The sequence below is a fragment of the Phymastichus coffea genome, unplaced genomic scaffold (assembly GCF_024137745.1).
Source record: "Phymastichus coffea isolate CEN01 unplaced genomic scaffold, Cenicafe_Pcof_1.1 PCOF00002, whole genome shotgun sequence".
Classification (NCBI taxonomy): domain Eukaryota; kingdom Metazoa; phylum Arthropoda; class Insecta; order Hymenoptera; family Eulophidae; genus Phymastichus; species Phymastichus coffea.
In genome coordinates, this window is record NW_026706813.1 from 9,805,032 (window position 1) to 9,826,238 (window position 21,207).

The 21,207-nt window shown below is 34.6% G+C and overlaps 1 protein-coding gene across 4 annotated transcripts in view; it reads right to left on the minus strand.

The window, feature by feature from the left end:
• Positions 1 to 21,207, minus strand: part of LOC131663228 (UTP--glucose-1-phosphate uridylyltransferase) — an 826,217-nt gene that overhangs the window by 544,131 nt on the left and 260,879 nt on the right. The window contains exon 1 of one of the 4 annotated variants that reach the window (XM_058933510.1): positions 2,619 to 2,817. The exons of the other annotated variants lie outside the window; for them this stretch is intronic. Within the exon in view, the coding sequence (XP_058789493.1) occupies positions 2,619 to 2,645 (27 nt within the window). The 5' untranslated portion in view covers positions 2,646 to 2,817. Of the gene's footprint in view, positions 1 to 2,618; positions 2,818 to 21,207 lie in introns of those variants that run through there. 4 annotated transcript variants of the gene reach the window in all.

The following is a 21,207-nucleotide window of genomic DNA, read 5'->3' on the forward strand; positions in this document are numbered from 1 at the left end:
TAATTATTATCTTCTATTTTTCTTGATAAAGACAATTTTGTATTTTCGGCTTGATTGTATTCTGTACGTTGTATATTTTGTCCTTCTGATTTAAAGTATACTAGTTAGTCACTGCGCGCTTTGCGCGCTCTAATTTGAGATTAAACACCACAACACACGAAATCACCCCCAAGTAAACGCATATCCAACATACTTAACCGACAGTAAAAAATATCACGTGACTACCACTCAACCTATCACATAGCGAATAAAACGCGTTCATTCATCACTCATCTCCTTTTATAAGTAGGATTAGCACTATACTTATGGTATACTTTGAAGTGTGACCAAAGAGCTTACTCTGACACAATACGCATACTGTAACTGATGCTCACATGATCGTCTCTTAACCAAGCAATATGCACATTGCACACACACACACATCATCAAACGTGTGTCACATACATACTAGTAGTTCACGTGATCGTCTCTCAACCAATCAGATCAAGAATAATAACTGCAGCCACCTTACTCCATCACTGTTTTTAGGAAGGATAATTTTATTGTCTTATGAAAAAGAAGTGATCAAAAATCTTGATCTGTTTATTATTTGGATTTTCAGTTTGACTGAGTTACTCTGTATTGTCATCCAATTTTGATGATTGTCACGGCAAGTTTTACACGCTGCGGTAACGATGGTCGAGTTATAAGGCGCGTGTGGGTACTTGCAGGAATCTAGGCGTCGAAGTCGGCAGTTATATAATAATAATTTTTATTATAAAGGATAGGGCTCCAGAGAGATGTCTTTACAAGGCGAGATCGTGTACAGGACTGACTGCGCTTGTCCCTCTCGGGGGCTCACAAACTTAAGATAAGTCCCTACCTCTTCCTTCAGGAACAAGTATATCCTGGGAACCGAGAGATTCATATAGCTTAATTGTTTATTTAGGTTTGCAGCTGTCTATGTTCTATTTCATTTCTGGTCTATCATGTATTTACCGCGTACAGTTTGTTTGTTTCGGCCTATCTTATGTCTTCTACTTCAGTCGGCCCGCGTGTGCAACGAATACACGTGTATGACATATGTTCTTATAGCTACAGGAGATAACTATATTATTTTATTATTAGTTCGCATGACAGTATTGACACTTATTGCATATAGTTATTAAAAATGAAAAGAAAATGAAAAAAGTCATTCTTCATAATTGTGATGATTTCGCTTAGCATTGGTATTTGTAATCTTATTTAACAGTTTGATTTAAGATTTTTTTATTATGTTTATTACTTATAAAGTCAACTATATTCATATTCATATCAAGTATATTCATAATGCACATTCATATTTATATCTGTATTTTTGTAAATATTGCGTTAAAAAAATTAAGATTTGAAGAGTTTGGTAAACCGCGTAACGAAACGTTATCCAGCAAAATGGATGTGTTAAGTTTTAATTATTTACTCAGGGAATAGCTCTTAAATTTGTACTCAAACGTTCAATTTAATTATCAAAAGAGAGTTAATCTAATATTCAAGAATGTATTTCCAATAAAGATGAAATTAGAAAAATTATTATCCCGGCTATTTTGTATTTCAACTAAAAATTTTTTAAAACTTTTACAATAACATTTACAACTTTACAGAGCCGATCTAGATCTCTATGTATCACTATTAAAATAATCTCTAACTCTCCATTACTTTTATGTGAGATCGTGCAACATTAAAATTACATACGTAATTATAACTCATTATTACGTAATTATGAAAAATATTTTATAATTATAACTAAATATCTATCGATAAAATTATAAATTTTTACGATCTATCAATGTAATAATTATTCACAACATTGAAATAATTTCTGATGTATTTTCATTTTCGTAATACGTACATGCACATGTACGCATGCACAAACAGATACACACACACACATATCAATGAAATATTTACAATAAAAAATCATTTATTTCAAAATAATTAGTGTCCGCTTTATTTGATTTAAAACATTGTATTATTTAAAAGTATTTATATAGTTTGAAATACACTGTGTTTCCATAAAAATAATAATATAAAATCAAACAATACGAAGTCATATAACTCATTATCACGTGTATATCTTTTATTTGATTACTACCGAAAAGATAGTTAAAAGATATAATTATACAATTATTATTCTAAATAACTAAATGTATTTAGTTTCAAAAAATATTATTAAATAAATTTATCAATATTCGTGAAATTATTATTATCAAATCCAACATATGAAGAGTTAATATCTAAATTTTTTACAAAGGAAATACGGAATACTAGATTTTAATAATTGAGTAATATATACATCCAATATATTCATTAAAATATGTATAAAGAATCAATATTTTAGAATTACATTAGATTTAATGATCGTGAAAATAATTGTTATCAGTAAATTTGAAAATTTGTATTTTTCATGTACACTATTCTTAAATCCACGTGGAATAAATAGCCAATTTAAGTAAATCTGGATAATATTCGATTTCGGTCATATATTTAAACTGAATTAATAGCTGTTTTTCAATAGAATTACTAATATAACGCTGTAAGTTATCACTAATGTAAATTAAAAAATTGAATACTCATTTTTTAATTCGAGATAAAATACTTACGTAAACGTTATTGAGTAAATAATCCATGTCAAATTTAATATTATATTATGGACTGTTATAATAAATGAAATATTATTTATCTAAGTAATAGCTTTTAAGTAGATGGAAATAACAAAAATTAAAAAAAGAATAAAGATACGAAGCCAGAAATATATAAAGTTGATACTGTGAAGTAAACGTAGCGTGTTTAAGGCTGGCATCAAACAAATCTAGACTTGCAATTGATGCGTCAACATAGCACGTGGTTTCGAATGGCTCTAAGTATCAAAATGGACAGAAGAGGGGGAGTCATAAGCAATGTTTTCTTTGTAACTTTTACACCATGTTTTATTTATACCACTTTTTAAGAAGTATAAACATCTTATTATTAAGCCAGGCTAATTTTTTATTCTCTTTTCTCTCTCTCTCTCTCTCTCTCTCTCTCTCTCTCTCTCTCTCTCTCTCTCTCTCTCTCTCTTATATTTTTTACTACAATAATATTCTTATTTTTCTCTTCTATACTATCAAACTACATAAATAGAAAGAGAGGTAGAGAGCTTTCATGAATATTATAGTTTACCTGACCTACATGCTCTATATTCATGTTGCATTGCCATAACAGATTTACTTATCTTCACCTGTGAATCTATTTATAAAAAATGATTATATCGAAAGATTGAACAAAGAATGATGAAACAAACGAATAAGCTATTTTTCCCTTTCTATTCCTTTTGCTGCGTATGTTTTACGTTCAAAATATATTACTGATGAATAATAAAAATATTTAATACAATGCTAGCTAACTTCTGTTTAATCTGCTTATTTTAATTAATTTTGTATTTTATTAAAAAATATAACACATTGTGCGTCTGTGTGTGTGTGTGTTTCTCTCTGTATGGACGTGTGGACGCATATGCGATATTATTGATATTTTAATTAGCAAGTGATAAATCAGTTTAAAGTATTTTAATATTCAACTAATTCCAGTTTGATTCATGTAGACTGTCATTATTAATTTTACTTTTGACTTTCCTATAATGACAAAGCATACTCTATATATATTTAAGAATAAATGATTCCGCCTAAAAATTTTAATTTTACAAGTAATATTATATATGTGCAAAAGCTTTGTACTTGCATTTTTTTTGTTTGCCATAAACTTTATATAAATAATATAATAAAATTAAGCCGATAAAATGAATCTAATGAAGTTGCGATATGAATATTATGGGGATGTAATAATTTAAATAAAAATATATAATAATTTGAAAATCTAGCAAACAAGACTATTTATTAATTATAATTCATAGATTAGATAAATTGTCTAAAACAAAATTTACTATGAATTTCCAAAAATTTGTTTATAAAAATAAAAATTCGAAAGATCTTATAATTGTTAAAGATTTTAATATAAACTTATTAAAAAGAGATATATGAATCCAGGAATTTTAACAAGTCTTTTAGGACATGGTCTTAAACCATGCTAACAAGGTTCAAATAAGACTTGCTTATAATGACTCAATTTATTAATATATTTTTATTAAATCTGATGAAATAAATTTAAATAATTAAATAAAAGCATATATAAAGTAATTAATAATTCTACGGATTACTATGCTTTTTTCTATGTTTAGATACAAAAATTATTTGTGATAAAGAAGATGAGTTACATTATGATTACACAAAGAACTATAAATTGAAAAATATAATAAGAAAAACGAATGGGAATAACTTGCTAATAGGAAACTACACTATGACAACATATTTGATTATAAGTCATATAAACCATTATACTAATTTATAAAAAGTTAGTAATAACATTACTAGAAGTAAATTTAAAACTTTACCAAGGAGTAACTCGGATAGTACAAAACGATTTCAAAACATTTTCTATGAAACTAAAGAACATGAAATTTTGAAAGAATAAATGTTTTGAAAACGTTTTAGAAACGTCAGATCCGTAGGCAAATTTGTCGATACTCAGATAAAATTGCGTTTTTGAAACGTTTTTAAAAGGTTTTGAAAATGTTTCATTAATTAACATTTGAGCGGGTGATATTTTAATCATTTGTAAAACGTTTTCAAACATTTTTATATCGTTTGATCGGTTACTCTATTGTAAGTTTATGTTATCACAAATAAAACTTCAACATTTTGAAAATGTTTTAATAATGTTTCGAAAACGTTTTAAAAGTGTTATTAAAAGATTTCGTGTTATTCAAATTGTACACTGAGAGAAATTGTCTTTTAAATTTCATTAAAATTCTATAACAAATTGCTAAAAAATATTATAAAAAAGTGACATTTCAGTAGTTTGGTAAGTATATATATAACAGTACAATATATATTACAACAGTACAATTACTGTAATAATTTTTATTATAAGTTTCTTATAAAAATTGTATCAGTGAAAATTACTATAATTCGTAATAAAATTTGGATGCAATAAAAATTATACATCTGAAGTAAAATCTTTTGTTATGTTGTTTCAGAAAAATTGCTATTATGACCGTCATTTTACTAACAATAAATGACATAGTAATAAAAGCAACATATAGTAGCTGATTTTACAATATTGTAGCTCATTTAATTGTTATGATCATATGGTAAATTTTGTATGTATGCGAGTAAAATTCCCAGAGGGCGTCTTTAACGCAGATTAGGTTAGATAGACAGTCCGGCATCACCGCCAAAACGTGTAACGGACATCGGCCTCAACAAGTGAGAGTACTATGCTGATGTGATTGCCGGCTTTGTTACAGAACATTTGTGACAGTCGTAAGCAGAACGTGCTTTTATTTTTTTGTATAGTAAAATAGTAGTCGGATTCAAGAATTTAAGCATACATTCAACCTTCATAACGTTTTATTATTGATTGTCACAGTACTTTGCATATATATTTTTCTAACCTTATTTCATCTTTTTCATACACTAGCTATCTTTATCAGATAAAAAATTCTTTCGTGTAATATATTTTTGGATTAATGATTTCTTGGAGTGGGTTTTAATATTATTTATTCATTATGGCAGGTAGAGATATTGAGGTATTGTGTAGTTTTCGTTAATACTTTTCGTTTGAAAACGAATATTGAGTGCTTTAATTTTGTGTACCATGTTCACATAAATTTACAGCAGCAAGCGAATGAAGAGTTTATATTTAATGGTGAGGAAAATGCCATTGTAGAACAGGCAGCGAATTATCAACAAGATGCTGATGCGGCAAATGTCCAGGTAGACATAGCACAACCAGCTGGTAATGGGAGAGGTCTACGAGATGTAACCAATGAGTTCCCTGTGATTCAGCCAGGTGATTTGAATTACATCAACACAGTAAGATATTCAAAGTTACTTTGTGAAACATTAAATTACCTTCAATTTCATGATTTAAATTTAATTCTGTTTAGGGTCTGTTGGAGTACATAAAAAAAGATCTGAAGGGAAAGCTATTTGGAAACAGTATGAAATACCTAAAAAGAAGAAAGTCCTAATAAAGAAAACGACCAGAAACAAATTAAGTCGACTGGTGATTGGTCAAGGAAAATATCACCTATTGAAGAATGTTACTGAAAACAGTCAATATGAACAAGGACAGCTTTGTGTGAGTCAAGTTTTTTTATGAAATAGATGTATGTATTCGTATGTGTAACTCAAATTTGAAGATTCTAATTATATTTCGTATATTTCAGCATTATAAAATCTAGGTTTGAGCTGCTAGCGTGTGAGATAGCACACATATTCGAGGGTGAAGTCGCAGTAATCTATTTTAAAACATATGAGGGTACAAAAACGGTAAAATAAGATCTGCATCTTTGCATCACCTATGAAATTACTACAATTACACCAAAAAAAATTACGAGATGACTTATTGCTTCCTGATAATCCAATTACCAAACTTACAAATATTATGAATGATAACACAGCCCCACGGGAAAAAAAAAAGTGGCCTGTGCGAAAGACAAGACCATGATACCTTTACGTTTTCGAGGTCGCTGAATCTGATTCCGGGGTCCGCTTGACCAGGTTGGCTCTCGTTCAAGGTCAAATGAAGGTCAAATTCAGAGAATGCATTGCAAATAAAATATACCAGTATATTTACATGTTTTTGAGGTCGCTGAATTCGAATCCGAGGTCAGTTTAACCCGGTCAGGTCAGGGTCAAGGTCAGGTCAAGGTCAAAATGATAAAATGCATCACATTCAATGTGAACAAGGTATCTTTACATGTTTTCGAGGTCCCTGAATCTGATTCCGGGGTCCGTTTGATCCCATTGGCCCTCGTTGAAAGTCGAATCAATGTGAAATTTAGAGAATGCATTCCAAACAAAGTAAAAGATATATTTACATGTTTCTCGATCCATACTCTCATAAAACATTTTTCTAATTTATTTTCCTTTGCTATACCGCACTCGTTTATTAAGAAACGATCTCAAGAGTGGTTTTCTTTTGCGTTTGGCGCCCCTTTTCTCTGTTTCTCTTTTTAAGTTCCAACAGAAATCTGCCATCATATTGACATTCCATCGTCCTTGATACCGTCTTTCCATCTCTTTGATGTCTTGATGGAATCTTTCTCCTTGTTCTTCACTGTAAGCACCTAAGTTGATCGGGAAGTAGTCAATGTGAGAGTCAAGAAAATGTAATTTCAAATTCATATTGCAACCTAATGCCCCAAAATTTGTAACCATTTCGGCTACTATTTCTTTATAGTTTTCACTTTTTTTATTACCCAGGAAATTTGTTACAGTTTCTTTGAAACTATTCCATGCAGCTTTTTCTTTATCATTCATGTGTTCAATAAAGCTATCATCTCTGAGCATTTTTCTAATTTGTGGTCCATCGAAAACACCTTCTTTCAGTTTTGCATCAGATATTTTTGGGAATTGTTGTTTTAAGTACTTGTAACAATTTCCTTCCTCTTCCTTATTCAGAGCTTTAACAAACTGCTTCATTAGACCTAATTTAATATGTAGGGGTGGAAGGAGTACTTTTGTAGAATCCACCAGAGCTTTACGGATTACATTCTTCGAATTAACCTGAAGCGAAGTCCTTTGAGTCCATACTTTCTTGGAATAATGATTCTTACGATCACGACTATCCCACTCACATAAGAAACAAGGATACTTAGTAAATCCAGATTGTTGCCCTAAAATGACTGTCAAAATTTTGAGATCTCCGCAAACTAACCACTTATGTTCTGCATATTTTATTTTATTTAAAACTAACTGTACTTCTTCATAGCTCTCTTTCAGTTCTGTCGAATGTGCTACAGGTATTGGTGCGTAGACGTTCGTATTATGAAGTAGCACTGCCTTCAGACTTCGCGTTGAAGAATCCAAAAAAAGTCTCCACTCATCATCTTTGTAAACACCAGGTGCTAACTCATCCATAAGCCCATTTACATCGTTACAATATACTAATGAGGGATCTTCTGACATAGTAAAGAATGGCCTGAAAGCCTCTTCTCTATTACGAAAACTGTCTATTTTCACCTAGATTTCTCACGAGATCATTCAATTGCCCCTTTGTAATTTGGTCTGCCAAAAGATAAAGCAGAATATTTAACATCATATATGAAAGAAAAAAATTGGTTGGAGAAAAACGTGAAAATAGACAGTTTTCGTAATAGAGAAGAGGCTTTCAGGCCATTCTTTACTATGTCAGAAGATCCCTCATTAGTATATTGTAACGATGTAAATGGGCTTATGGATGAGTTAGCACCTGGTGTTTACAAAGATGATGAGTGGAGACTTTTTTTGGATTCTTCTTAATAAATTAAATTAATATTGTAGCTCCATTAGCTCTTGAACATGGAAAATACTCGTAAAAAAAATCAACATTATATTGATTTAGAAGAGAGTGATTCAGGTGAATCAGTTTTGTACCATCCCTGTGAAGAACCGAACATTAATTACAAGGGCAAAGCGCTGCCTCTATACGTAGAACCTCTGAACGACATCGCTGTTAAATTTAGCGCTAATCTCTCATCTTTCAAGAAATTACCAAGAAAACATATCAATGAAATGATACTTATGACAAAAGAATTCTTATGCAGCGTTACACAGTTTTTACAATTAGAAATCGCAAATGAGTTGATTAGCGCAAGTACGAACACGGCAAAACCAAGTGATTAAATTCATACACTAATGCGCATAAATTTAAACATGTAAGTGTTTAAAACTAAATAATACGTGTAAGGTGTTTAAATTCAGAAAGGTTAGATTTTTATTCGTATAGAGCGTTTAATTTTACACAGATAAAACGTTTATTAGTTTTACACAGATAAAAAGTTTAATATTCAATATTTAGAGTATGCAATTGTAAGCTTCATAATCCCAATCATTGATAATATCTTAGTTAATAAAATTCAACGTGTTCATGGTTTATCAATGAGATGTAAGTTCTATTCAATGCTCTGAATAAAGACAATGGGTGTAAAAAAAATAAATCTCTTGTATTTAAGATGATTGTGTTTTGATCACCTATGATTTTTTTAAATAGTATGCATTCAGCATTTCATTGAATGTTACAGTTTTTAATCGTAAGATCAAAAGAATTTTTTCGTTATTCAAAATATGAAGGTTTTTGACTTCTCCGAAAGCAGGTAAGTGCTCTTTCATAAATTCAAGTAGTACAATGCTTTTTTGTATAAAATGTGTTTCATAAATAATAATTTTGGAGGTACACATAATTTTTTGGATTTCCCATAGATCTTGATTGACAAGTTTGTAATGCGGTGCATTACAAGGCCTTTTCAGAGAGTGTTGCGCTAATTGCAACACCTCAGAAAAAGCCATCCCTGTCCCTTGCCGCCCCGTAGCCAGCTGAAAATACTTAATTAAAACGCGCCTAATGCGAAAATCATACATTTTCCCTTACATGTTAACCACAACCGAGTAAATAAGGAAAACAGAGAGCACATGCACACACTCCTGACCACGTGTTGCCGGCGGGCAAGAAAAACAAGAAGACTTGACTGGGAAGTGCAGCGGAAATGCACGTAACGGCACGTGCCGACCCGTTACACTCCCAGACACTGACACTGACACCCGGAGCACGCTGACACTCCTGGGGCGAACAGAAAATCGCCGATGAAGCGGCAGCCGGCAATCAGCTGAGTCAGACTGCTGCGCACCATCGACGACATCCTGAACGCCACACACACACTTGAGATGAACCACTGCCGACACTCACACACAACACTCCGAAACCGCACACGACCGAAAAACGGAGCGCTCCAGGAGGCGCTACATTAACCGGCACCGAGACACGAGGTGCACGCGTTAAAGAGTAGGCGGCCATTTTGGAGCGCTAAGCTAGACAGAACGGCAGCGCGGTAGACTAAGCGGGAGTGCGAGCGAGATAGACTAATTGAGGGGAAGAGAGAGAGAGATAGATAGATTATTAAAGGCGCGCCTATAGTTGACTCAAAATTACGATATTTATTTGTACGCGTATGCGAATTAATTGTAAATAAATGTAAGGCGATTTAAAACTTGTTTTAAATTTAGAACTAACTTAAATTAAATGCATTAATTATAGTTGAACCGTATCGTATGGATTAAATAATGTATGTAATTTCGCACGCTCTTATTCACTTGAAAGCGATAAGCCGCGCATTTATTGAAATTAATAGCTAGCCGATGAAATTTGAAACTCTGACGAAATTCGCTGATGACTTCACGACCAATAGGCAAATCATTAGGATATTTGATTTCCGTCCTCATCAAAATTCCGACAAGAGTAGGGATGAATCTTTCTCTTAGATTAAATGCTGACCGACCTAGTGGGGGGTGAGAGAGGGTAAAAATTGATGCGTAATAGATAAGACGAGGGCGCTGTTACTTTCTTAATTTACATATTGACCAATAACGATATACTCGGAGGGCGCTACCGATATCCGAATTTGCACATCGGCCAATAATAGTGTTTCTTCTCGGAAAGAGGAGAGAATGAGAGATCTTTGACCGCGGAGAACCGTTTCTCTTCCATTTTGCCACTGGATCTCACCAAGGACAGTTCCGAGCGGAGTAGTGATAGCAAATAGTTCTGTGATTTCTTTTTGTGAAGGATTTATCGCCGCACAGTTTCCAAGTAAGTAGTGGAAGTGTGACTGACCTTCGCGAATAGTTAGGGCATTAGGATACGAGTAGACCGTAATTCGCCGAGGCGCGTGGATCCGTCGCGGTCGCGATTGCGAGTTCTGACCGAAGCGCGTTGACCTTCCGCCATTTCAGTGCGCGGTGTATGGCTTTAAGAATAAATGAAGTTAACTTGATATTGCGTCCCGGTAATTTCACCTAAGTCCCAATATTTTCCTCTGCAAATTATTTTCAGCCGCGGACGGAATTTTATAAGTGAAATTTTGAATTAATTTTCTCTTTACGGTAACGAAACGTACGATTCGACGAAACACGACCTGAGACAAAGGAGTGAGAGCTAAGCGGCCGGATATCCTCTGTGATTCTGCTGGAAGCAGGATATTGGACATAAAGGATTGATTTGAACGAGTATATCAGGACGAACATCGTCGGAGCTTTAAGTGATTTTTCAAGTTTCGAACAGTTTTGAAAATTTGAAATTACATTGCCCGCTCTGCGCAGTCGCACGGCGGGCAATTCTACCGACGAATTCGCCGTTGACTCGATTTTCCAACGATCACTGTAGGTAAGGGCGGTGATCTGACACCCTGCTACCAAAGTTAGGAAAATCACGTCCAACGAAAATTGGTGTTGGCGATTTTAGCTGGTGAGGCCTACGCCCCCCGAAATCCCCCTTCACAAGTTCACGAAATAAATAACCATAGGGTAAATTTTTTAGAAGTACGATATAGTTGGACCAGGGGAAATACAATCACCGTTATACAAAAATTTTCGTCAGGATTCGCTGTTAACCTGGAGCACATCCGTGCTTGATATCGATAGCAAAAAGTTGGTGCAATATTTTAAAAATTCTTGACTATTGGAACAAGACTTTTAAAGTAAGCATGTGTAGCTTCAAATCGAAAATACCATTGCTGTCTAGCTGGACCAAATAACCGGACATATTTTGGAACGTGTACCATAAAATGATTTTTCGGTATTGCATAATTAGGATATAAACGTGTAAATGTTTCAAAATACCTCGCTATCATCACTTCTAAAAGATTGATATTATCTTCATGATTTTCAAATGCCAGACTTACATTCATAATTTGCAATAAAACAACAAAGTTTTGTTTTCGTTCATTTAACCCTCCATGATCAAAATTACTCGTCCATTTGGCAATTAAGAATAAAAGAGTATGAGCTAATGTAATCATCTGCTCTGCACTTTGTCTCAAAATTTTATTACCATCCAAATATTCGGCTAGTACAGGTGCAGGGTTATCCTTGTCAAAATGACCAAAATTGAAGTGCTTTATTCTATTATTCAATTCATCTAATGTAAATAATTCAATTTCTTCAATGCAGTATTTTAAAAATAATTTACATGTTAATTTCAAAGGCCCTTCAATTAATATGTGCATTAAATCTTGAGGTAAACACTGAGTTACGTCAATAATCTCTGTAAGTGGACTTCTGCTGTTTACACCATATCTACGTTTCCAGTATTCTCGAGCGCTTTTTGTAAGTGTCATATCAGTGATAATTATTTATTTATTATTTATTTATTTATTTATAGTCGCATCGACAACTAGGCCATTAGCGACAGGCATAAGTTTACAAAAAATTTTACATGAGTAATACAGAGGGGAATTTACATTATAAACATTATATTACATAATTGTGGTTGATAGAATTTGTACAGTTCTCGTTGGTATGTTATAGTACATATGGTGCTTATTTACAGTTTACAATCGAATAAACAGCAGGGTAGAGCGTACGGATTTTATAGTGTGTGAGCGCGTTAGAGTTTTTGTATAAGATTGTTAGTTCGTAGAAATTGTAATATTTTGTTGATATTTTGTTTTTCGTTTAGAGCAGTTTTAGCTTCTTTGGGTATACTCAGTGTGTTCCTTATGTTTATGTAGTGTGGGCATTCAAATAGGAAGTGTTGCACGGATTGATCAGTATTACAATGTTCGCAGGTGTTTGAAGAAGATTTGTCTAGTAAGTGTTTGTGAGTGAGTTTAGTGTGCCCTATTCGTAAACGAGTTATTGCTAATTGTTCTGTACGTGTGAGCGATTCAATAACAGATTTTTGGAAAATGTTTTCTCTGAGAGAGAGGAGGTATGTGGGGCTGCTTTCTAGCCACTCTTTGTTCCAGGCATTTAGGATGGATTTGGTTAGGATCTGTTCAGCGATAGTTATAGGGACGGGGCAGTGGTTTACAATGAGAGGAAGGTTTGAAGCTTGGGTAGCCAGTGCTAACGTTTTCGCTTGAAATCATTAGTGAGATGTCTATGTTCTGTTCTTTCAGTTCGACAATACTGACTTGTATATTTCGTATTTCTGGGCTTTTTGTATATGGGTTGGAGATTTCATTGAGTATGCTTTTGGAGTTAGTGTAGATAATGACTCCATTTATATGGTCTTTTTTGATAATATTGACAGCTTGTAAAATGGCCGCAACTTTAGCTGGACCAGAGGAATAGGCTGGATGGAGTTTTGCTAGAAGCTGTTCGGTATTGGAGAAGATGGCTAAACCAGACTTGTGATTTTGTTTAATTCCTTCTGTGTAGACGTGAGAGATGGTCTGATTTTTTGATGGATGGGAATGTTCTTGGGAAATATTGATATCTGATATTTTACAGGGTTGGATAGGTTCAGATTTCAAGTTTATTTCAGGTAATTCTTCGTTTAATTTTGATAAAATCTTTTCCAGTCTGATTAAGAATGGGAGGGGACATCTTTGAGTTTCATCTAATACAGTGGGGAAGTTTGTGAATATTTCCTTACAAGCTGAATTTTCGGGTGAGGCAGAGAGTTTGCATGCGTATTTGCACATTTGGGTCATGCGACGGAATTCAAGAGGGGTGAGGTTGGCCTCGGCTAGCATACTGTAGACAGGGCTCATGTGGAAGGCCCCTAGTGCTGTTCGAACTCTTGCGTTGTGAATGGGGTCGAGTATGGAAGTTTTCTTAGATGAATCATAGATTATGCTTCCATAGTCTAATTTTGTCAGTACAGTAGCTTAGTAAGTGTTTAGAAGAGTCTTCTGGTCTGCACCCTAATTTTTCGCCGCTATTGATTTAACAGTATTTAGCTTTTGGAGAGCTTTAGCCTTGAGTTCGAGGAGGTGAAAGTGCTAGCTTAGTTTCCTGTCGAAGGTCATTCCAAGTATTTTTAGCTTTTCGGTTTCTTGTATTATATTATTTTTTAATGTTAACGTGGTTTCGGGACTATAGTTTTTGTCTCTAGTGAAAACCATGCATTCAGTTTTTGTGCTTGAAAAAATAAAGCCGGTGTGTGAAGCCCATGTGTGGAGTTTATTTAACGTATTTTGTAGGGTGTCCTGGGTGAGGGTTAGTGTTTTGCCAGTGCAGTAAATTGTGAAGTCATCTGCAAAAAGGCAGCATAGAACTGGGGATTGGACTTTCTCTACAATTGAATTTATAGCTACCAGAAAGAGAGTAACGCTTAGTACGGATCCTTGCGGAACTCCATTTTCAATAACGGTCGGGACAGAGAGGGCGTCTCTGTTTCTTACTTGGATAATGCGCTCTTTGAGGAAGTTTTTAATAAATTCCAGCATTAGGCCCTTTACCCTGTTTTTTATTAAAATACGGATGACTCTTTCTCTCCAGATCATTTTGAAAGCTTTTTCGATGTCTAGACTTACGGCCATGACGTGTTGCTTTTTATTTAATGCTTTACAAATAGTATTTTCCAGGATTATTAGATGGTCGTATGTAGATCGGTTTTCTCTAAAACCGCTTTGTTGGGAGGTAAAGAACTTATTTGATTCCAAGTACGCTTTAAGTCTTTTGTTTATTATTTTTTCCAAAAGCTTACAGATGTTATTCGTTAGGGCTATTGGTATGTAGTTTTTGAGCGATGATTTGTCTTTACCTGGTTTTGGTATAGGAATTATGATAGCTAGTTTCGATTGAGGCGGGAAAATTTTTTCGATCCAAATAAAATTTAGAAATTCTTTTAAATAATCTACCGCATTAGTTGTCAGACTCTTGAGCAAGATATTAGGAATTTGATCAGGGCCTGGGGAGGAATTTTTGCATAGTTTGAGGGTTCCTGTAATTTCGTCGAGGAGAATTGGTTCGTTGATTGGCGATTCTTTGTCCGTCGTGGATATGCCGGAATGGTCGATTAGGTCTAGTGAGTTTTTGTGTTGAAAAAATTTATCATCATAGTTCGAGTCGCTAGAATTTCTGCTGAAGGTCTTTGCGAAAGCATTTGATATATCTACCGGGTCATGAAGAAGTGAACCGTCAGCGTTTTTTATTCTAGTAACGCCGCTTGGCTTAAATTTACCCTGTATGCGTTGTATCTTGTTCCATATAATATATGCAGGGGAGTGGACGTTCAGGGATGACACAAATTTGAGCCAGAATATTTTTTTAGATTCGATAAATGTTCTTTTACAAATGGCTTTTTTGCGGTTATGTTCAATTTTATTTTCTGTTGTGTTATGTTTTTTATACCTATTGAACGCTTGTTTTGCTTCTTTATTTGCCTGGTCGCATTTGTCATTCCACCATGGTACTTGTTTTTTCGAAGTGATTATTTTTTTTAAAGGGATTGTTTGATTTGCTGCGACCAGAATACAATCGTTAAATTTATCGACAAGAGACTCTATGCTATTTTTATTGCTAGAGGTGGGGTTTTCGAGTTTGGATATAGATTCAGTTAGTATATGCTGGTATGCTGCCTAATTGGCTTTTTTGAAATTGAAAATTTTTTTGTTGGTCGGGGGATTGTGTTGAATGAACATAGATGGGGACGACAATATAGTAGTAATTATAGGGTAGTGATCGCTGTCGTACAGGTCGTCAGCGACTTCCCATTCTAAGCTGTCAGTTATTTCGGAGGATGATATTGTGAGGTCAATGGAGCTGGAAGTGCAGTTTGACGAATTAAATCTAGTTGGTGAATGCTTATTGAGAATTGCGAGTTCTGGAAGGTCTAGGAATTTCTCTACTATTTTTCCTCTGTTATCTGTATAAAGGGAACCCCATAAGGAGTTGTGAGAGTTGAAATCTCTAGTTAGAATAAATGGTTTAGGTAATTGTAGCTTTAGTTGGGTGAATTGTTCAAGATTAAATGATTGACTATTTGGTAGGTATAAGAAGCATATAGTGAGCTTTTGAGGCAAATAACATTCAATGGCAACCACTTCAAGTGGGGAGTTTATGGGAATTTCTTTGTAGTGGATCGAGGTTTTAACATATATTGCTACACCTCCGCTGGCTTGGGGGGTTTGTCGGTTTTTAAAGACTTTGTTATAGCCATTTATATTTGCACATGAATTGTTTTTGAAATGAGTTTCTTGGAGTATAATGAAAGATGGGTCGCGTTCGTAAATTAATTTCTGTAAATTTGGCAGTCTTTTATAGAATCCGTTTAGATTCCATTGGATTATAATGGTATTCTTGTCCAATGCAGAAGCAGTCGAGTTTTGTATAGGATCCATTTTAAGGATGATTTAATTCAAGGACTTTGATAATCTTTGTAAATTTAGTTTTCAATGAGCGCGCGTTTCCAAGAGAAGGGTACAATTTACGCATCATTTTCACTATACTAGCGTTGTTTGTGTTGAATTCTGGGGCTAAATCGTAGGCTGATTTTAAGTCTCGTGCTCTACAAGAAAATTTTTATACTGGAAATAGTCTAGTGGGAAGTTGTTGATTGGGAGATCTATTTCATCTTTTAGGGGGGAGATTACTTGTTCGAGTTGCTGGAGGAATATTTCACTCTTGTTTTCTTGTTTTTTTTCTTATTGGGGCTTTTTGGTTTTATGTTTTGTTGAGTTTGTAGTGGTTTTTCCTTTGGATTGAAAAGTGAATCTATGCTACTTTCGGATTCCGTAAGCTGTTTCATGTCAAGTAGAGATGAGTCATTCGATACGGTTGACGAATGCGGGCACTTAGTGGGGAGAGGAGGGATAGTGGTTTCAGAGAGGGGAGCAGACGCGTTTTTCTCTTGCGAATTTGAGTCTACGTGCATTTCTTGTTCGTTTATAACAGCATGTTGGAAACGCGGTATTTTCTTTTGTTTTGTTTTGATTTGGGCAGTTTCGGGTCAAGTGTCCCTCTTGTTTACAGTGAAAGCATGCGAGTGTGTCTGTTGATGGATAAATCCAATAGCTAGTTTCGTCGTAGTCGATTTTGAAGGCTTCTTGTACTTTAGTGAGGTCATCGGGGTTCATGTATATCTGTCGTCGAAAACTGAGAATGTGAGAAAGACCTTCGCCCGAAATACCCGCCCTAACAAATGTCATCTTTGATTCTAGCTTAATTCCTTTTCCAGACAAGTAATTTTCAAGAATTGCGTGAGGGATAACCGGGCAAACGTTCGATAGGATGAGTCTTTTTGATCGAGTAATGAGAGGTCTAATTTTTAGGTTTTGATCTTTGATCGTGATCTTTTTTGTTTTTTCGATAAGGTCGTCAGCTATCGTGTTAGTTGCTAGGTAAATACATACTCGGTTATTTGAAATCCTTGAAGCAAACCTTATATTAGTGGGCTCTGTGTGCTTAGCTATTTCTGTGACATACTCTTGGATGGTGTATCCGTCAATCGAGTCCAAAATGATGGCTTGATCTTTTTTTGGAAAGGCGTCTGTCTTGATTGCGTTCGTATAGTTGGCGGCTTGGTCGGGAGTTTCAGCTATGGGTTTGTTGACGTTGAGTTGAGAGCTTGATGAGCTGCTGTAGTCAGTGGTCTGCATCTTGGAAGGTGTGATAAGGTGCATTGGCACCTATATCATCTAATAACAGTCCGGACGATAATAGATTCTCACACACTAATACACAGAAGTAGAGCGTGGTTACAGTGTATAAGCCAGTCGGCGCTGAGGCTCTGTTTACTAACGTCGTAAACACGTCTACACGCTACCGAGTCTGTGAGACGACTGCAGTGATAACTGAAAGCTGGCGTTCGTGTTCTAATTTATTTCGAGACTGAAAATCATTTTCATGAAACTTGTGTTGCCAATCTTCGTTCGTCACCATATATGATCGACATAAACGATAAGCTGCAACTCATTCTTTAAATCCTCCCAACATAGCAGCTGCAGGTGTATCACCGGAACAAAAAAGTAATGAACCTATACGGTATAATTATTATAAAATTTTCTAGTTTGATCATTACATTTTTCTCAAATAAAGAGTAAAAATATTTTATAAACCTTTATAATTTTTTTTAACGTTATCAATCTCAATATCTATGCCGACAGTTTTTAGTTGCTGGATGCTGTCTATAAATGGTTCTAATACTTTTGCTAGAATTCCAGGCTTTTTTATGAACTTGGTTTTTACAATAGCATATTATTGCACACTGTTAGGAGATGACCGATGTTCAGGATAAATATTAGCTATCATCCAATAAAACATTGATACTTTATAGTCTTTGAAAACACCAGAAAAAAAATTTTGTCATGCCAACATAATCTTGATAAAAGATTATCGCTATTGCATTTTGGTTATTTTTAAAAATTTCATCTGTATTATAATAATTACCATCCAGCACAGTTTGATAAATAGTATTGTGATGAGGTCGAGGATTGTCTATGTTTGAGCGAACATCTTTATTTTTTAGAAGATTTTCTAAATTTCTTAGAAAAGGTATGATATAAGCATTTTCTTCTACTGTACGTAACATTGGTTGGATTTTACCATGAAATTTTTTCTTTTTCCATTTATACTCAATATCTATAACTAAACTCTCTGCTGAGACCATATTTAAATCTTCAATTAAAAATTTATCCATTGATTTTTTTGTCTGTACAAAATTGAATATTGAAGTAGGAGAATTTGTTTCTAGTAACATAGCTTTGACTTCTTCTACAGGGTATCCCATTTTAAAAGAACCACCCCGAAATTTTCGACGGTTGGCGTTGTACAAAAAAATTGTTCAGACAGTAGTTGTTTGGGACAATGGAAGCAACCTTTCTGTGAAATCCGATTTGACCTTGAGATTTATTTTCAAGGTCATTTGAAGGTCAAAGTCATTTTTTGAATAGGAACCTATATTTTTGATCCCGGATTCGGAAAGAGCGGAAAATTCTACGTTCAGATAACGTATTATGTGTGGGGTTCGATTACCCCCCCTCCCCCCCTCGCCTAAGGTCATGTAGGGGTCAAATTTATGATTTTCTTCTTCTATGCACAGGGACGATCGAGCAAGGGTAAGGTTAATTGTAATAACCCAATAACTCCAATACCCAATAACTCGATAACCCCAATATAACCCGATAACCCCAATAATTCAATAACCTCAATATCTCAAAAAAATTGTAGGGTCAATCAACAGTGACCTTGAGCTTAAACTTCAGATTGATTTTCAAAATCGACTTCATGTATTCAAAGCCTTCATGAGAAGTGTCATTTTCCATTTTGTGGAATAACATGTTATTTCCATTCTTTTTGCTAATGTGATTCCGGACAAGCTTACAAAGTTTCAACTAAATTGTTTAATAACACTTTTTTAGTATTGTTTATGACAATAGTGATTCGCGAACAGTCCTTCTCAGGATAGTTCAACTGTAATTTTCTTAGTCGACTTAAACGGGGGGAATATGCCGGATTATTCGAGAAACGAAATTGTTGATATTCTGTTGTCTATCGGGTCATGTCAAGGCCGATATCGTGCTGCGGCAAGGTATTACCCGCAGCACCCAGCTAGGTAATCAATACCTTGCCTTCATTGGCTGGGTAATCGATACCTTACCTTTATTGGCTGGGTAATCAATACCTTGCCTTCACTGGCTGGGTAATCAATACCATATTAACCTCACCCTTGCCCCGGAGGGATGGGGCGGGGGGGATGAGCCGCTCCCCCAACATAATACTTTATCTAAACGTAGAATTTCCCGCTCTTTTCGAATCCGGGATAAAAAATGGGGGTCCTTATTCAAAATATCTCTTGGTTATTCGGTTATTGGGGTTATTGGGATTATCGAGTTATTGGGTATTGGAGTTATTGGGTTATTACAATTAACCTTACCCTTGCCCGATCATCCCTATGCATAGATGAAGAAACTCATAAATTTGACCCCTACATGACCTTACGCGAGGGAGAGGGGGGTTAACCGAAACCCACACATAATACTTTATATAAACGTAGAATTTTCCGCTCTTTCCGAATCCGGGATCAAAAATATTGGTTCCTATTCAAAAAATGACTTTGACCTTCAAATGACCTTGAAAATAAATCTCAAGGTCAAATCGGATTTCACAGAAAGGTTGCCCCCATTGTCCCAAACAACTATTGTCTGAACAATTTTTTTGTACAACGCCAACCGTCGAAAATTTCGGGGTGGTTCCTTTAAAATGGGACACCCTGTATATTAATCAAATTCGTTTCTTGATCTTTTTTGTTTTGTAATTCCCTCTAAGAATTGTATAGGTTAGGAAATGTATTGCTTTTGAATAAATTATGAATAGTATTTAATGCTGACGAAACTGTACTTACAATAATAGTATTTATGTAAATTGTAAATATATTTTGACTACCACTGATAACATAATCAAGAGTATTTTGTGATACTCTACAGTTTATTTGGATATTAATAATAAATTTTGCAGCACTGAATTGTACGTTTTCGATAACTCTCTCGTGATTTAATTCTGCGATTTCATTATGATTAACCATACCGTCATCTGCTATATCAGGTATAATTTGCTCTTGAAAATTATCGTTTTCGATAAAAATATTTTCTACATAATCTTGGTGTTTTCGAATGACGTGTTTAAAAAACACTGCTTCATTGCCGGTTACCGAATGTCGCGAGTCCTCCTGCAATTGAGGAAAAAGCTTCGCGATGACCCGCCTATGGACGTATTCACCAATGTCACCGGCCAATGGACTAATTGCTTAATCAGCTTCGCGAGTCGTTACATATTCCATTCAGCAAATCTCGTGAAAGCGTGAAAGAAGAGAACTGTCTCTCTCGCCTTCGCGACGTGCTTTTGTCAAAGCGCAATTAGACGGAAAGCTATACGCGATTTCCATTCTCCGCAGGAAACGGCATCGGCTTACATGTACATTCCATTTAGAGGTCGATTTGTACCGAAGTTGCTGATCGCGAGGAACAGCACAGTTAGCCGTTTGCGTGAGAAAGAGTAAAGGTCACTCGCAAACTGCTACTTCGGCAACATATCAGTGTCTGATGTCTGGCTTGCTTGGGACGTAACATAAACATTCAATTTATTCCATTAAAATTGGTATTAAAACATTTTTTTAAATTACCAAAAATATTTAAAAAAACTATGGAATATTTACAGAACGTACAATGTAATGATGAAATAATAACGTATTTTGTTCAAGAAGACTTTTGGAAAAAACGTATGCAAACGTTTGGAGATAAAATTGTTTTTCCGTTGATAATGTATCTTGATGATTACGAAAACAATAATCCACTAAGAATACACAAAAGATTATCAATATCCGGTGCTGTGTATATAAGTTTACCAAGTTTACCTTTAAAATACCAAGCTAAAGTACGTAACATTTTTT